Here is an 18,984-nt window from a genome sequence, read left to right as displayed (position 1 = left end):
TCCATGATTAAAACGTGCCATATGCACTTCCTAATCATGTATATCTATATATATATAATCTATATAAAAAAAAATATATATTTATATATATAATCTATATAAAAAAGTAAAAGAAAACTCAGAGCCCGCCCAAGACATAAGCGAACTAAGCAGCTGCTTGGTGCGTAGTCCGCTTTATATCAAATTATATAAAATATTTTAATATTTGAGAGAAATCTCTTAATATCTTTGGATACATTTATACATATGAATAGTGTTAATCATGTTACTTGTTTTTATTTTGTAGTTGAGGATTGTCTGCTGTTGTATTTTGGTTTTAATTCATGTACAGCATCCCCACACTTTATGTAGAGGCCATTTATTGTGATTTAACACCATATAATATTAAAAGTAACACTGGTTAGGAGTAAATAGTAAAAAAATCAACAAGTTTGAGGCAAAGAATAAACTGACTAAATAAACTAATTAAAAAGGCAGGGTCAGTAGTTGGCTCTAAGCTTGTAACCCTGGAGGAGGTGGCAGAGGATCATGGGTGATGGCACAGGAAATCATTCCTACCTTGTGCTGTACAATGCCTCACAGCAACGCCCACAAATACAGAAATGATTTAAATTACTGGCTACTAAAACTGCACCATATATATATACATATTTATCTTGCACCTTAAAATCCACTGCTAAGCATCTTATTGCATATGTTGTATATAGTACAGTTTGGCATATTGTGTTTTTTATATCAATAATGTGTATTGTACTGTGTAAATATCAATATTTGCCCTTACCTCGTGATTGTATCTTTTATTTATTTTATTTTTTGTATCGTGATTGTATTGTGTTTTTGATTTATTTGTCCTACTGCTACGATGCCTGTGGACCCTTCAGTCTCTCCACAAGTGGGAAAAGAATATGAAAGTGCTGGTGTGACTTATTGCTGCAGTGCAGAATTCAATAGAGACTTACTGACCTTTACTGAACATGTTTTTCCTTGAAATTACATTTTCACAAGATATTCAGTATAAATTTGCTTTATTCACTATTTGCTTAAGCTCTATATTTGGGTTTGGTGTATATATACACATTTCTTTCTTTCATACATACAAAGACACACACACACACGAACACACAGGTGACGTGATAAGGATGCATAAAGAATAACATGCAATAGAGAAGGAAGTGGCAGGGAGAGTTTTGGCATGTAACTGTTTCTTCATTAACTTTTTAAGTACACCAAATAAAACACCTTTGCAGTTTTGAGAAAGGAAAATATCAAGATTGCACCTCACAGGCAGAGAGATACAAAGCATTACTTGCAAATAAATTACAATTTCCAGACAAAGGACAAGGAAAACCAGTCAACATTTGCATGGAATATCAAAAACAGTAGATCAGAGTGTTCGGACAATTGAGAAATCAAACACAAAACATGGCAGCATGATGAAACAAAACAAAAGCTTGAGTCAAATTAAAATAAGTACTGACATATACATGACAGTATCATTTCCATTACAGACGAGAGATCTGAGGTGAAGTCGTCCTTTAGCGAAGTTTCATTTCAGCCTCCATGCCCATTTATACGAAGTTTATTGAAAGGAAAAAAAAACGTGCAAAACTGACCACAGATTAGAGCTGACAGCACACAGGGCCGGTAACATTGCTGTGCTGTGTGAACGTGAATGTCTGTGCATGTGAGTGAGACCTAAACTGCTGGTCTGAGCATCACAGTGGCAGATGATTGGATTTTACAGTATGTCAGTGTCTTCCAGTGTGTTGTACAGCAGACGTGAGCCATTTGTTTACATGAGAATTCTACACCTAGCAAAACCAACAGGTACAATAAGTAAACTGTGTTTTAAAAAAAAAAAAGAAAAAAACCTGCACAGAGGATGTGCAGGCTGCCGATAAGAGCCAACATCAATTCATTGTTCCATTAAATCAGTGAAAATATGCATTCAACTTTTCTCAGGTTTGAAATTCAGGAGATTAAAGATCCATTTTGAACATCACTGACTGTTCACATAAACCAGCCTGAAGATGAAAACTTTGATTCACACAAATTACAAAGCAATGGGGTTTTTTTTAAATATATATATATCCCGGTTTTCTTCCTCTACGCCAACAAACTGGGAGGTCCTGCTTTTTCCACACAACATTTTAGGTATTACTAGTGAGCAAATTTGAAGACAAACAATATATTTTTTTACTCATAACCAAACAGCACCTTAACCTTAACCATTGTCATGATAACTTAATAATTTCAGTGATATTTGAATAAAATATTTGCCAAGTGTTAATATCTTGTATGTTTTAATTCTCAAAAAAAACAAGATCTTAGATCTATGAAATCATGAATGGCCAAATTATATATATATATATGTTTTGTTGTAATAAAAATGATTAGTCGTATCTCTATCAGTTCTAATTTCTAACAGTTTTATGAAATGAAAAACACTGACATTATGCTTGTGTTGAGTAAGAAATAAACGTATGTTAATTTGGACGTTTCTTGCACAAAACTCAAATTGACATTTTACTTGAAATGAGCAGGTTCCAGACACAAGAGAAAATCTTGGGAACAGCAGTACGGACGAATGAAAGCACAGTGTGTAACAACAGAGTGTCGCTGTGACTCAAAGCTTATCCTGTCATCTGTTATTTCTTTGCAGATGATCCCCACCACCTTTCTTTAGTAACTTGTAATTCCATATAGATTTTAAAAACCGTCATTTTGTAGGGGGGGGTTGAGGCAGGAGGGTAAAAGAGAATGTCCAGGAAAATATTAACTGTAAAGAAGCTCCTGATTCTGGGTAAATCCATGGAGGGTGTGGTGGTGGTGGTGGTCGCGTGGAACCGTCTCCATCTTTGTTTCATTACACATTCAGCAAGCTGAGATTGTATGGCTTCACTTGTGTGTGTCTGAGTGTGTGTTGTCAGACTTGTGTGCCGCAGACGTATTTGTATCAGTCTTGGTGGGAAGAGAGTGATGGTGGCTGAACAGCTCTTATCAGAAGCTGTGAAGTGGAAAGGAAGGACAGGGTGGTGGTATCTGAGAGAACGTTATAGTGTATTCATGTATAGTGATATTTCTCAGTCCAGGAAGATAGTGGGGGCAGCTCTCACACTTCTGGCTGTTCTGCTATGAAGAGTTGGGGTTTGTCTATGTGTTGTTAAGAGTTTATAGCATCACCCTCACATCTCTGGCTGCTCTGCATTAACTGGCTGGGTTCGGGGCTCGGGTGACTCGTATCGCTGATGGAAGTTTCTTTTCCGTATCTTCTCTGGGGCTTTTCTCCACAAAACAATCTCCTACACACGGAAGCACAGGAGAAAACACAAGAGAAACGGACAATTAAAAATCTGGAGGTAGACAAATCCAGAAACATGCATTTGGAAAAGACATATAGTAAGTACCAAGTGATTTTGAAGTTGTTTAGTCTATAGTTATCCTGTGTTAATGGTTTCTTTGTTATATGGAGCAAAGAAAGCAGAAAATATTCAAATTTAGGAGGCTGTAAAATCAGAGCGTGTGTTTGACTCCTTTAAAAAAACTCACTCAAACCAATGACAAAATAGTTGGCGATGAATTTGGTGATTCATTAACTGTTGCAGCACTAGTTTAAACTGTGTCAATTCATGTCAACATTTTTAACATGTAGGAGGATTTATTGGCAGACATTCCAATATACTACTTATATGTTATCATTTGTAACTATGTAATTGCTTTATATAAAAGCAATTGCACTTTGGGCAAGGGTCTTGCTTTACAGAGACACAAGGAAGAATGGTTCCGCCCACATAGACATGGTGCATTAAACAAACAACAACAAAGAAGAAAGAGAAGACCAAGAGGAAGAGAGGACAGATGGAAAAAGTGTTTTTATCCTTTCTGGTACGCTACAGTCACCGTATTTCCCTGGCCTGAAAAAGAGAGTGGTGGTGAGCAGAGGTGCACTCCGCAGTTGTTTTTGTCAACACAAACACAATAAATGTGGGTTTAAAAGAAATCCATTATTTCTAGTAAAGGCAACCTTAGTTCAAAGATTTAGCAAACAATCAATATGTCGATACAGATACAAATTTGTTCAAACACGAAGTGGGACTCTGAACAAACACACAGATCTTGGTGTAAACATATTACTGCCGCTTGTGCGAGTGTGTTACCTGTTGTTTAAAGTATCTTCTGTCCTCTTCATCCACCAGCACCAGATTAAGGAAGAAGCGCACCGAGAATTTCTTGTTGACGTCCCTCATAGTGGGTGTCAAGTCATATCCTGGAAGAAAACAGAAGGTATAATGGGGCTGTGGCTCAAACCTTGAGAAGAAAATTTATTTTATTATTTAGAGAAATAACTGATGATACGAGGTTACACTATGTCATCTGGAGAAAGAGAGAAGAGCTCTTACCAGCCAGGAACAGTCTGATGGGGATTGACTCTCCTTTAACTGGCGCTCCATCCATGATCTCGTATTTTGCAACCGTCTCCGTCTCAGTGGCAGTGCTGGGACCTAAAAAGGACGACATTAATTAAGTGAAGAGGCTGGAATAAGTTCAAGTGGAGCAAAACTGACAGAAGTTTCTTGACTCATCAGCCTAGTTCACACACACACAACACAGTTTTCAGCCCATTTTCCAGTGGATGAAGAGATTTGCATCTCGCAATGAAAAACCCACAAATGGTGTTTGATCAAGAGTTGCCAATTTGAAAGCTGTGATTAGCCTTTAATTAGTCTCCTGTCCAGTCAACTTCAGCCAGTCACAGACCAGGAGAGGGTGAATACATTTAAGCAGAAGCTCAGGAAAAGGAATTTAACACCGACAGGAAGGAAAAGGAGAATACAACATCAAAAATGTAGCAAAGATTGACACAAGAACATGCTCTGTATAACGTTTCCTGTGTTTTCTGTAACCAATTGAGGTTTGGAGACTATAAATACTAGTTAGGGGCCCCTCCTTAAAGACCCTGCAGTTTGTGTCCTCCCACCAATCACCAGTTAGTCGTAGAGTGTGAACTGCAAAGTGATCTACAACCTCTGGAAGTCGAGTCGTGTGAAATTAGCTTAACTGGAACACAACTACCAACCACAGAATCTAACTGGTGGATAAAACTGAAATCTAATGAACTACAAAGTTAGGTTTAAGGTCACTATTATTTCTTTACACATGTTGCCCTGGATTCTTACCGATGCCCGTTATCTCCTTCTTGATGAGCTGCAGTTCCATGTGCTGGATCTTGATCCTGACCAGCAGGAAGTAGATTTTACCAACAATGACGTCTTTAAGGTGGTATCTAGCAAAGAGAGACATGAAGAGAAGCTGCTCAAACTGATGAACGGCAGGTCTTATTTGGACTGAATTTTTTCTGCCGTTTCAATACTTAAGTTGAATCTTAAAAACTGATCTCACTTGGATTTATTATATTCAAACTCGATGTGAAGACAGTCTTCTATGCCGACCTCCATCTTGATGGAGTTGTTGACATCTGGGTAGGTGGCTAACTGGTGGACAATTAACTCGTATTCCTTCACTAAGTCAGATAGACGGCGGACTATTGTCACCCTGAGAAAATACCTGCAAGAACACAGCAAGAAACAAACAGTCAACACGACAACAATGATAACAATCTCGTAAAAGCTGTGAAAGTCAAGTGTCCTTCTCACAAATACTTAAAAGAAATCTAAATTTGTTAATTTATTTTTATTAATTAAAAATGAATAAATAAACTAACTAATCAATGGTTAATTGATTATGAAAATAATCGTTAATAGTTAATATTCCTAGTTAATATTCCTAGGAAATGAAATAGTAATCCTAGTGCAATGCACACTGTCAGTGTTAATCAGTGATTGACTCCAGTGGGATAACAGGCGGCCCTGCAACTGTTTGCTGCCATGAGACTGAACCTGGACTAATATTGAATTTCTTTCCCCCCCAGAGCACAAGGTCAGACTCAACCCCATAAATTCACGGTCATACATTATGTATAATAAACCCCATGTGACTGGAAACAGAAACAGCAGCTCGCCTCATGCAGAGTTATACCTTAGCCTGACGTTGGCTCCAGTGTACGACTCGTAGGGCTTCTCCACCTGCATGAACTCAAAGTCGTAGCTTCTGTTCTGAGTGATTTCCCCGGGTAAAGCTAACTCTTTCACAAGGTCCACAAATTCGTGGGTGTTGCTCTTATCGGAGAACAACTCTGAAATAAAGCAGAGTGAAGTTTGTAGATGAAGCAGGACAGGGTGTTTGTTTTACTCCTTTAAAAGCTTTATATGCACAGAGTGTTTAATGGGATCAGCTCTACTATAGCAGGCTGCACATGATGACCACATGCTCTGTTAAACCTTTTCGTCACATGAGAAAATCCTACTGTTGTAAAGCTGCTAAAATCCTTCCATTAGCATTGAATAGACAAAATAGAGCCAGTTGCTTCAGAAATGTATAGCTATCAATTGTTACACCCAATATGTAAAAATCAAAGAGATAAAAATGGAAAATGTTTAAAAGACCACTTTAATCATGCTCACCTATCTGTCCGACAAACTCGATGCGGATGCCCTGATGCTCGAGTCGTTTTCCTCCCTGCTTCACATTTAGATTCACCTGCACAGAAAATGTTTGATGCGTTAAAGTGAGAACCAAAGGCACGTTGTCACAGTGATACTTTTATATTAAAACCACTCTACAGTGACAAAGAAAAGCTGGTATACTTTCTTTATTGAACACCAAAAAACGACTTGTGCCAAGTTACTACATATTAATATTGTAACAAAAACTTTCTTTTTCTTACTTTGGTAGTAAATAGCACCACATTAGAGACATCTAAATGCTCACAAAAGGCTTGTTGACTTACTATGTTTTTGGATAATGCCATTTCAAAAATGAAAACAATCTCCATCTATAAAAGAACTGCATATTATCATCTCCGTCCATACTAACGTGCCAGAAAAAATACAAATCCTTTGCCCAAAGCTACACAACAAGCTCAGTTTAGGCCTGTAATTTGTTGTTTGTGTGGCATTTACCACTGGAATTTGATACTGGTGCAAGTCATCTATTTCCAGAAGAGGGTCAATTTAAGGCAGTGTGAAAACTTAAGAAAATCTGTGAATGATAAGCCCTTATCGGGAACAAATGGTGGATGTCTGTGCTGTTATGTATCAAAAGGTCTCAGTTTCTCCCTGTCCAGAGAAACACACCATTCTGGAGTTTTAAAAATCAAACTAAGCTAACTTTTTTAAGGGCTTATGCTGAGTTTAATTAGCCACTAAATACAATATGGCACCTACACCATGTTCCAAACATCAAAGATCCCTATAGTGAAGCCATTGTTTATTAATAATGTGAGCTTACCTTGCCAGACACAGACTCCCCATCATAGAACAGGTAGTGTTTCTCCACTTTCCCGTCTTCTGTCTTCAACTCTGCCGTCTTTCTGTTCTCTGCATCATTCAGCAGTACATCTATCTCACATACCGGCCCAAACAAACCTCCCAGGAAACTCTGGAAAACAAAGAAAAACACAGACAATACTCAGTATCAGTAAAACATAGAGGGCAGGTGAAAAGGCCCGTTACAAAACTGTTAAAAATCGAACTTGTCAGTTTGACAAAGCTTTAATATGTACTGTAAATGATCAATTGTTGGAGATGCTTTGAGTCAAGTGACTTTATTTATACCCGTAGACAGACTTGTTTATCAGTTTTCAGACAGAAGCATCCTTTGACAAACTCCTTACACACATAGTATTTCTGCTGCTTTATCTATACTGTAAACAATGTAAACAGAGTAAAAAGAGTGAGTAGTAGAGTACACGTGTAAGAAGATGAAAAATCAAGGAGCTTTTCTGAGTATTGACAAAACACTCACAACTGATTAATCAATTATCAAAAGTGGACATAAACTAATAAAGTAATTGTTCAATAATCAATTTATTGTTACAGTTGGCAGACCTAATAACAACCCGTCACTAGTGGTTGTGCCAATCACAGTCCGAGGTTAGACCCATCAAATCCTCAGTAACATCTTTCACCGTCTCGGCACAAAGAGGAAGAGAACATCCGCTATTTCCACACACTAATTCAATAATCAATCACAGCTGGACAGCAACTACTCCCCCAAGAACTCCCTCACTCACTCAGACACACACACAAAAAAACTACATCATGCAGGAGCAGCAAATCTGGAGAATCTTGCTCAGTCATGGAGTTGTCAGGAGAGACCTGTCACCAGCTAGACACGTGCAAGATGCTTTAATTGACCGCATCCCATGACAACATGTGTCTTGTCGGCTATTTTCACTTACACTGCTGGCTCAAGTGGCCCAAATCTGACTTTCATGTGGCCCACATGAGACCCAATTATATTCTTTCCTTTCTTCATGACAGTGTGAACCACACAAGTCATATGACCTTTTCCCAATTTTGATTGGGAACACATAGTGGAGAATCTAAATTTGCTGCTGCAACATGAGTAGGAAAATGATTATGTTCATTTCAAAACAGAAGAGACCTCTGCCATTTGGATACAGATACAAACAAAAATACAGTAAATATTGGGATCAGAAGCACTCCCAATATATCAGCAAAAGGTCCAATATGGGGCATCACTGTTTTGATGTTTGGTTGGTTTAAATTTTTCTCTCTCTCCATATGTGAAAAAGTTGACATTTGTTAAAAACTATTTATACATGAAACTGTTTAATCTACATCAACATATAGTGAGTAAACCATGAGGTTGCGTCTGCACTGCAGTGTACTTTAATATTTTCATTTAAATACATATAAGAAATCACACAATAAGGTATATAAGGTAATTGCAAAATGAAACTTTGACAAATAACTTTTGTGACCACAATTCACGTAAACATTTAAAAATAAGTACTAATAGTCCTTGTCGATTTTTCTGTTATTAGCAAAAACCGATGAACCTGTATTAAAGACCACATTTGATTTGCCGTTCACACTATTTCATATAAAAATGTCCCAAATCAGAACTGAAAGATCCGATTCCATTTGACTTGTGTTGTTCACAATCTCTTGTGGAAAACAACCGCAATGAGTCACAGTAACACTACCTCACAATCACAAGTTAAGTTATTAAATCAATAAGTTTTCTTTTAAACCAACCTGCGTGTTCTTTAAACCTTAAGACACTTTTGAAAATCAAGATCTGTTGCTCTTGCAACTTTACTAAACATTACACCGTGCTAACAAGCAACGTTAGCAAACAAGGTAGAATTATGTCCCGAGTTCCATTGACATGAACACGTTACTCAAATTATGACACCACTTTTATTTAGTAGCGCACTGTTACTAACCACGAGCACAGCTGTTAGGCGGCTCAGCAGTCAAAACACACCCGTGAAAACACGGAGCACGGCCTCGCAACGTTAGTTACTGGTGCTAACTCCAGCGAGCCTGTTAGCTTTCCCTGACAGCTGTGAACGTGAAGCGGCTCCTGTCCGTCGACGCTGACACACAAACTAAAATAAACAAAATAAACACAGCAATTCGCTTCAATCGAGGATAAATTCCGGGTTGTTTGTTTGTTTTCCACTCACCATCTCGGCCGTCGGGACAGTTGAAGCTAACAGCTAGCTTCGCTCCGAGTAGCTTGTCTGACCGAACATGAACCAGGAGGTAGTAGCGAGGCTTCACCGTCATGTGACCCGGGTCATGTGCGCGAAGGGTGGGGTAGTGTGTGATGGGCTGGGCCCGGCCAGACGGAGCTAAATCCATATGGCTCCATAATCAAATAATTTTGTCACTTGATTTAACAAAACAGAAAATAAAATACATACATTCCCAAAAATAAAACATAATTTACAGCCTGAGCCGGCCCAAGGCATTAGCAAACTATACAACTGTAACATTTTGAGGAAATCTTTGGATAATTTATATATCTGAATAGAGTTCATCATATGTTATAATAGTATTACACTTATATAATATTAAGTGCTATTTCTACTACTTATAATAATAATAACAATATCTATTGGGCAACATGCAAAACTATAATGTTAAGTCAAAGACATTATGAATATTCTGGGACAAGCCAAAGCAAACTATAAAAGAAATTAAGTCAACAGACAAGAAGGAGTGAATTTGTTGTTTGTCTCTACATAAAAAAGATCTACTCATGGTAATTCAGAGAATCTTGGTCAACTCACAGTACCAACAGTGTGATCATACATCCAGACCATTTTAAAAGGCCTGACGCTCATCACTGCTCTCTGGTGGAAACAAAAATATTCTCCTCTCCACTTTTTTTTGCCAATTCATAATAGTCTGTGTTGCTGCTCAAGATAAGAGTGCAGTTTTGTTGTCTTTGTTCTGCTTCTGTTGTTCTAGAAAAACACTATATATTTATATATTTATTTATCTAATGTTGAATAAACACTGTATAACATTATTAGATATATTAGAAAACACTTTCTATATTTCCTTCCCAAACCTTTACTTCCAGAAAAAGAAAAAAAAACTAATAGTCTTTCAGACACAACAACCCAGCCCAGATGACTGAAAATATCCTTGACAGTTTATACAATTGATAACAGAAAAATCAGTATGAATACTGTTGTAAATCTTTATTAAAAGAAGTCTTACAAACCATACAACACTGAGCATGTTGAAATGAATACATGTACACGATAAGATATTTCTTGCATATGTTCCAGCTCACAGTGGTTAATCCTGAGGGGTTTGGGTTTTTACAAGACACCTTCTGTTGAACTTTTGCAGACCAGGAAGTTCCCGAGACAGGTCTGCAAAACTCCCCTAATGTTAAGTGTCACAATATTTGAGCCAAAAGAGATCAGATAATATATAAACAAGTGTGTGATACACATCTGCATAGATTAAGCGATGCATTGATAAAGGTGTCATCTTATTGCACTGGTATTACAATCATTTAAAATTAATATTTAAAATGTTATATTAAAAAAAACCTATTCCAATTTACAAAAGAAAGCCACAGGCCACTGTCCACTTGAACTATATGGGACACAGTATGTCTGATTGATGTCTACCATTATTTTACTTTTGGCAGATGCTTTTTATATTGTTAACCATGGTAGCGCTGAGAATACAGAATTACATTTAGCCTTGAAGAGTCTCTGCCCAGCCAAATTTTCCCACCACCAGGTGGTGATGCAATCCTTGCTTTTGCTGATTAAATAGACAAGATTGAAATAAAATGGATGCTCTCCTTGTTTGTGTGCGTGTGTGTGTGTGTGTGTGTGTGAGTGATCAGGGGTTGGGGCCTACAGCTGCAGAAGGTTGTCTTCTCTCAGTTCCTGCTCTGCTGGTTTGTCCTCACCGGCCTTGGATTTGAGGCGAAGCAACCACCTCAGGTCCATTGTATGCACACCTGCAAACAGAAGAACGCAGACACGTCAGACAACATGGGGACAAAGAAAAGAGGGACCTGGGACCAGAGTAAGAGGGGAAACTAAATCAACCTTTGTTTAGATCCATGTCTGTCCATGACTCCCCAGAGCCTGGGTCACTTTCAGTGGCCACAAAACCCTGATCTCTGTTTAATGGAACTTCAAATGCAGAGCCTTCATAATATCCAGAGCTTTCCTCCTCCACTCCCATCTTGTCTTCCTTGTTCTCTGGTGCATGTTCATCCTTCACAGTTTCTGCCTTTCTGGAAACAGAATGAGACAAAGATTTTATGAGTTTGACAGTTTGTCACTTAGACATGCCTGTGATCCACCACATCCTTTACGGTTCCTACAGAACAACCTCATGTAAATCTAATGTATTCGCATGTCCGTAAGTCTGCAACTCTGGATTATTTTCATTGTCAATTATTTGGTCTATTATTTAGTTGTTTAGTGCATAAAACATTTGTGTCTTGTTTTGTCCAATAATTAAAGATATTTTGTTTACGGTCATAGAGAAGCAAAGTAACCATAATACATTTACAATTAAGAAGCTGAAATCCGCACCTGCATCCTTCATCTGAAAATTGTCCGTGTCAAACAACATATCAGACCTGATATATATCTCCTTAAACTGGTGGACCACTGTGGTTTTATGAGCATAATAATAATAATAATAATCTTTGTCTTTTCAGTCATACTCCGATCTGCTTTAGTAACACAAAAGTTACCGTTGCCTTTATGTATTTTGACATAAAACAAATCCCTTCCTGTGTGCAGCGCGGTCATGTTGACAGGTGACACGAGATCTGAACATTGCTGTACTGAGTAACACTGAGAGTGTCGTGTGGAGCATTGTGTAATCTCAACTGACAATGACTGGATGCAACACATATTTGTTTATGTTTAAAAGTTCTGCACTACAGTTTTGCCAATCAGTTACTAATCAATGATATCTAGGATTTATTTTAGTGTAATTTCAACAACAACAACAACAACACCTCATTCTCTCCTCCTCCTCAGCAGCTACTGTATTTATTTTAAAATGTACGTGTAAAACTTATATAGACTTAATCAAGAATTTACAGAGGCAGCATTGGCTCAACCAGACAATAATATTATTATATTGCTTATATAGCTTTTTTTAAAATCTAATACAGGTTGCGGGAATAAATAAATGAAGTTTAATTACAAGTTACCATGTAACGTGGAATTTCTCATACATCATCACACTAGTGTGGCACATAGTTCACCACAGAACAATAGACCAGAAGCAGCAGACCACCAGGCGTCACAGCCCTCTTCCGCTCAACACTTCCCTCTGGCTTCCTGTTGGAGGCGAGCTGCAAAAGCTGGGGCTGCTGCTGCTGCTGCCGTGGTGTTTTTAAACCAAGCTCAAGGCGATGTATGAGGCCACATATGAGAATTATCTTCATTTTCACAGCTCCCCTGTTCCACTACGCCACCCCACATCCTCACACATCAACTTTCTGCCATTAACACCCGTGTTAATTGTTTATTAAGGCTTGACATGAGTGCAAATATCTCTATATGTACATATATAGACAGATAGATAGATAGATAGATAGATAGATAGATAGATATAAGATTAACCCGTTCAAGTGAATCAGTGTGATTTCATTGAAGGCACACAATCTGATTGGAGATCTTTGGTTTTGGGTTCTACAACTTTTCTGAGAAAAACGACGTCATTATCTGATATGATAAGAGGAACTTGCAAAGAGGAAGCTGAAGGTTTAGACCAAGAATGTGAAACACACACCATCTAAGCAGCCACTCATTAAAAACATATACTTAAATGTATTCAATTTTATAAACTAAATTAAACAATTCCCTGTGTGTGTGTGAGTGGGTTTTCTCCGGGTTCTTTGGTTTCCTCCCACAGTCCAAAAAACATGCAGATTGGATGCTCTAAATTGACCGTGAGTGTGAGAGTTGTCTCTACATGTGGCCCTGTGATTGACTGGTGTGGTAAAAGATGAGTAAGTGAGTAAATTCAACAATCTGGACTGACAGTCTAAAAAAAAGATAAGATGTTCTAAAAACCTCTCACGGTTCAAACTGTTAAAACATAACAAAAATTTGAATCCCTTCACTATTCTTGCCTCCCACTGAAGAAGAGTTAGATGACGTTAATGGTTACGTTTGATCACAGGCAAACGGAAACTGTTCACAGCTGAGGCTAAATGTGGTGCATATGTGGTGCATAATGCAGTTTCCGAGTGGGTTATGCTTTATATGGTCAAGGACAGACAAAAAAACAACATTTAGTAGAATTCAACAACAGTGGAGCAAAGGCTGCCATAACTGACATAGGTTTATGTGGCTCAGCAACTTGCTTTAATGCTCAAAGCTGCTTGTTTTTAAGAAAAAATCTGCAAATGAATCTTTAAAACGTCTCCAGGACAGCATAAGCCTGAACATAACAGCAGTAGGGCTGTTGTTAGTGAAGTGACAAATTACCTAAAAGCTACATTTTTTGAAAGAAAACCAAAGAATCCAAAATTTCTTTTAGTTCAAGTTTAAGTGTATATGTTTTAGAAAAATAAATAAAAACACATTAAATTAAGCTGTAATTCATTTACCGAATATTTAATTTAAAATGATTTGTTTACCAATTCAAAATGATATTAGTTCTGACTACATTGTGGACAAATTTGCTCTCATCACGATTTATATTAGGATTTTCTTTATTTTTAGTACTTTAAAGTTTTTGGGAAACTGATGCAGAGTTATAAGTTAAACAAAAAAAAAGTGGCCGAAACATAACCAGTGTGTCATACAATGAGAAAATTTGCACCTTCCTTTTAGTTCACTGTTCTCGACATAATAATCTGAGATGAATTATCCTTCTCCCTCTTTACTCAAGTTTCCAGTGCACTGAGCTTCCAGAAAGCACTTTAACAGTGAACCAGTCCCTTTATCTTATATGCACCGATGCACACACACACACTGACAATAATAGGAAATGCATGTCAGTGAATATGTTGATATGAATGCCCCAAAGTATTATTATTACATATGACGCCTCTATTTTCCCAGTTTTCTCGTCATACTTCCTTGTATTAAACTCGTATAACACACAGAGAGGTTGAGGAATGCTGGAAATAATCTACATACAACACAATCATCACTTTAAATCGAGACAGGGATTTTCTCACAGAGGGATTTCTCAGAGTCAACTCAAACCGACTGACTCCAACTCAAACTACTGGGAAGTGAAGCGAAAATGGCCACAGATCAACATCCACTGCTTTCATTTTTATATAAAACACCACAGCCTCCTCACGTCTTTTTGATTCCAGCTCTAACCTCCCTGTCCTCTCTCTCTCTGTCGTCCTCTCCATCTGTCTCTTTCCCTCCATGCTGTCGTCTATTTTGGCTTTTCTTGGCCAACTACCTCACACTTACATACTCTCTCTTAAAAAAAACACAAAAACACAGACACAAACCCCGGGGAGAGATGCTGCGTCGCTTGATTTGTGTCAGCCAAAACTCAGAGATTCCAAATCTGCATGTCTATATTTAAAGTCTGCACTTATCTGACGGCAGTAGCGGCGTAGCTGCTGTCACACGGGTGCGCTTTTGTTTTTCCAGACATCAGAGTGAACTCTCTGCTACCAGGACGCTCTCATCTCACTCTGAGCAATTCACAGAGCAAATAAACCATCCCCATCCCAAGCGGCACAACCTCTTTAGCGATGCTCACAACACATGAATACTAACAGATACTGTGCAGTCGATGCCGGCAGCTTGGCTGGCAGCTCTTGACTCCATGGCATCTCTGGACTTTGGTAAGTAACACAGTTGGCCTGGTCGCCGTTGGGGTTACATCTCACAAACTGGTACGAGGCTTTGGTTGGCACTCCTAGAGAAAAAAGACAGAGAAAGGTTTTTACTTTTTTTAATGTTAAATGTTACATTTAAGCAAAAAGTCACTTCAGTTGTGAACAGTTTTCTTGGGCAACATCTGGTTGCTCATCTGGATTAGTTCAGTGTGAAATTTGTTTTGGGGCTGTACTCGTTCCATGTCCAGGGTGTTACTGAGGATTACAACACTACAGTATTCTGCAACAGAGTAATGAAACACTTGGTCTTGTGTGATTCAGAGCTGTTTCTTCTGTAAGAACAGGAAGTGAGGAGGAACCAGAGCCTTGAGTACAGGCAACAAGTAGATATGAACTAAACAAAGTTTAAGTCTGATATATAGGATATTTTCTCAGCTTTTTCCAGGCAGTCACCAATGTTTTTTAATTAAACTCAATCGTGATGATTTAGATGCTTGTTTCTGATAAATACGATGCAATTAAAAGTTTTGGTGCATGGGTCAAAGATTATTTTTAGAATTTAAAATGGTCTGCTCTAGGTTTTGAGAAAATCTGTTATAGATTAAACTGATGAACCACATCAATGAAACTGGCAACCACAACAGTATCTACGTGACTTTGATCAAACTTAACACAATCTAAAACTCTTTTTTAAATTGTTGCAGCTTGGAAAGTCTTTAACGAACCAGTGATGCATTTCATAATTTAAGTCACTGTGTGCTATAAACTATTAAAAGTAAAGTAGGCAGGGCTCTTTTTCTGTGATGGAACAACACATCTTCACCTCCTCCGGACTCTGTTTCACCTACATCTGTCAAGTCATGGGAGATTTGACCAGTTCAGAGAGAGCGGCCGCTCCGATTGACCGCTCCACTACACCTACTCTGCACAAACAAAGAGCTAAAAGGAAAAAGAGTCTAAAAGAGAGTCGGACAATAAACACAATAAACTCATGTAAATTCTGGACAGCTTTAAGTATCGGAGGTAGCGAACAAGTGCGTCTGTCACTGCTCATTGACTGTGAAACTCAACAATCAACACCTGCCTACTGCAGCTTTAATATGCTTCATTCTGTCCAAAAAAGCCTAAAAAAAAGATGGCAATATTATTTCTGTGTGTACATTTATTTGCTGTTTGTTTTAGTGCATAGGAAATACACTTTGTGGCTCTCTCATTCTGTATTTATTAAGCTCTCTGATTTTGCTAATAACCATTATGTCCCTGCTCTGTTGTCTTTTAAAACGACGTAGCTCAATGCAGGCAGCACTTAGGCCCCGAACTAAATTCTCCCAAAAGGGCCATTTAAGTTTAAATGATTATTTGGTCGAGTGAGTGACTTTGATTTCAGTGTCCTTTGCTTGTAGACTTCCGTAGCTCTCAGTGTCAGGGTACAGTACATGTATTATTTGACACCAGAATTAAGTTACGGTTGTTTGAAAGGTAAGGTCCAACTGTGGAATAACTATTGAGAAAATGTGAGTGATTCAACCTTATAGTATACTATGAAAATACATTGTTGTTGTTTTTGTATATTTATTTGTTTATAAAAAACAACAACTTTGTAACAAGTTAAAATGATATAAGATTTGTGGCTAAATGTTCCTTTCCTACTGTAACAATTAACAGAAATACATCATTAAATCAACACCTATACAGGATAAAAATATCAATATCACAGTCCGTGATCACGAATTTGGTTTTGTTTAATGGAAAGGTGTTTCCATTAAACATTTTCAGTTCAGTTAGTGTTTTCAAAATCGCTTAATGTTGTTGGTTTTAAATCAAGTTGTCACATTGTGAAATGACAGTGGTGTTTAATTTTATTGTGGAGTTTACCCACAAAGATTCGTTTCTCTATTAATAACAAGCATGACGACACTGTTGTACTTTGTGTCATGGTGAAAGTTGGGAAAAAAAACCCCTCTTTCATGTACAAGGGCAAAAAAACCCACATCGAAACTTAACTCGGAAACTGAAACACTGTTGATCTCTCCTGTAGTAAAAAAAAAAGAAGAGCCAAACAGACAGACAGACAGTTCCCCATCTTCTATTACAACAAAATCTAATCGGTATAATTATTATGTGTAATTATTCTTCAAGACTTAGTGCAGGCTGCCACAGGTGGGGAGGATGTTGATGTCCCTTCATCATCATCATCAGCCCGAGGACAGAGAAACCTGACGTCCACAAAATGAGTCACACAAGCGTCGGTAATCCCCATCTTGTGCCGACATAGAGTCAAATGTCAGTGGAGAGGAACACAAGCCCGTATTTTGCACTTGTCAGTCAAAAACACTAACACCCCGATGAGACTTCTTTAAGGATCTCACTGAGTGAGTTTGTCACAATTTCTGAATTCTTTCCCAACAACTTACGCTGTGTCAAAGTTACACAGAAGACGCTCAACACAACAAAGTACACACATACCTTTCCCGTTATGTAAGGCGAGGCAGGAGATAACAAGGAGCAGGAGCAGTTTCATCCTCCGACGAGTGTTTGTTGAAGAATATTAACAAAGATGAAGCCTCTTTCTCTATCTCGCTGTAAGTGTGTGTGGTGTGAGAGAGTGCGCGCGCGCTTGAAGAGTGTGTTACAGAGTAACGTGTGAAGTGTCTTTAAGTCAAAGTGCTGAAGGAGCTCAGCCCCTCTGACTGAGTGCGTCATTGTTTCCTGCAGCAGAGCAGACTTCTTCTTCTTCTGCTGCTGCTGCTGCTGCTGAACACCGACAAACTCTCACATCAACATTCTCGCTGGAAACTTTTGCATTAGCCACCACACACAATATCACATTTCATGTTTGCGTAATACGACACACTGGAGCTGAGGAAATACCAGAGGATTCAAACAGTCTCTGTGCTGATAACGACCGAGGAAGAGGTGGAGGTGATACCATATCCAAATATTGTCATACAGAATGGCAGTGTGGTAGAAAGTACCTAAAAGCACCTAAAAGTAACTTACCAGAAAATGTCCCTTTTCTAAAATAATATTACTTGACATTATATGACATCTACTGTACTTATGTATCGAAAGTAATGTTCTGATATAAAATGTACTTTATTTAAAACGAAAAGTATTTTTTTTTGAATGAGCAGTTAGAATTGAGCCATGGTCGCTCAGTGGTAGTGTGAGGTTGTGCGTTTAATTCCTGCCTCTCCTAGTCTATATGTGTCCTTGAGCAAGACACTTAAGCTCATGTTGCAGTGTGTGAATGGGTGAATGACAAAACTGTAGTGTAAAGCAGCTCATCAAGACTAGAATAGCACTTTATAAATACAGACCATACATATTTGTTTGATTATAGGACTACGGGTGGAAACTAGCATTGTGCTATATCCGGCATATTTACTGCAACTTATTGTATGCTCATTAATATGCACTTTCCTGTCTGAATAAACATGAATTAATTAGATCAAATTCCATCATGATATCGAAATAAAAATGTTGGTGATGAAAAATGTATAGACATCTTCAAAATAAAAGTGTCTGCGTTGATATGGAACAATATATACTTACTATATACACTAAAAATGTATTTATGATGGGAAATTCACTCAAAAAAACAGAAATACAGAAATAGCTTCCTTATAACTTGACAAGTGGCAGGAACTTCATAACAACTTTAAGGACACTGCATCACTTCTCTCCACTAGAAATACACTCATTTATATAATATTTTTTATATTAGGGGTCACATATAAATGACACTCTAGAGGTTACTTTAGTGTGCGTCATGTGACTCACGAGGGCACT

The 18,984-nt window shown here is 37.9% G+C and overlaps 2 protein-coding genes across 2 annotated transcripts; both read right to left on the bottom strand.

Annotated features, from left to right (window-relative positions):
* Positions 1-1,008: 1,008 nt before the first annotated feature.
* On the bottom strand, positions 1,009-9,659 carry vps26a (VPS26, retromer complex component A). The gene is made up of 9 exons (XM_044031032.1): positions 9,557-9,659; positions 7,348-7,497; positions 6,522-6,597; positions 6,037-6,193; positions 5,401-5,565; positions 5,178-5,284; positions 4,401-4,502; positions 4,158-4,267; positions 1,009-3,302 (listed from the first exon to the last, which is right to left on the bottom strand). The coding sequence occupies exons 1-9, from the start codon at positions 9,557-9,559 to the stop codon at positions 3,186-3,188; spliced, it is 987 nt and encodes a 328-aa protein (XP_043886967.1). The 5' UTR covers positions 9,560-9,659; the 3' UTR covers positions 1,009-3,185.
* Positions 9,660-10,567: 908 nt separating this feature from the next.
* On the bottom strand, positions 10,568-17,848 carry srgn (serglycin). Its single transcript, XM_044031146.1, has 4 exons — positions 17,659-17,848; positions 15,131-15,272; positions 11,456-11,646; positions 10,568-11,364 (listed from the first exon to the last, which is right to left on the bottom strand). The coding sequence occupies exons 1-4, from the start codon at positions 17,711-17,713 to the stop codon at positions 11,258-11,260; spliced, it is 495 nt and encodes a 164-aa protein (XP_043887081.1). The 5' UTR covers positions 17,714-17,848; the 3' UTR covers positions 10,568-11,257.
* Between the last annotated feature and the right edge of the window lie 1,136 nt (positions 17,849-18,984).

This window comes from Solea senegalensis, linkage group LG7 (assembly GCF_019176455.1).
Source record: "Solea senegalensis isolate Sse05_10M linkage group LG7, IFAPA_SoseM_1, whole genome shotgun sequence".
Lineage (NCBI taxonomy): Eukaryota > Metazoa > Chordata > Actinopteri > Pleuronectiformes > Soleidae > Solea > Solea senegalensis.
This window is presented reverse-complemented; position numbering and strand designations above follow the sequence as displayed.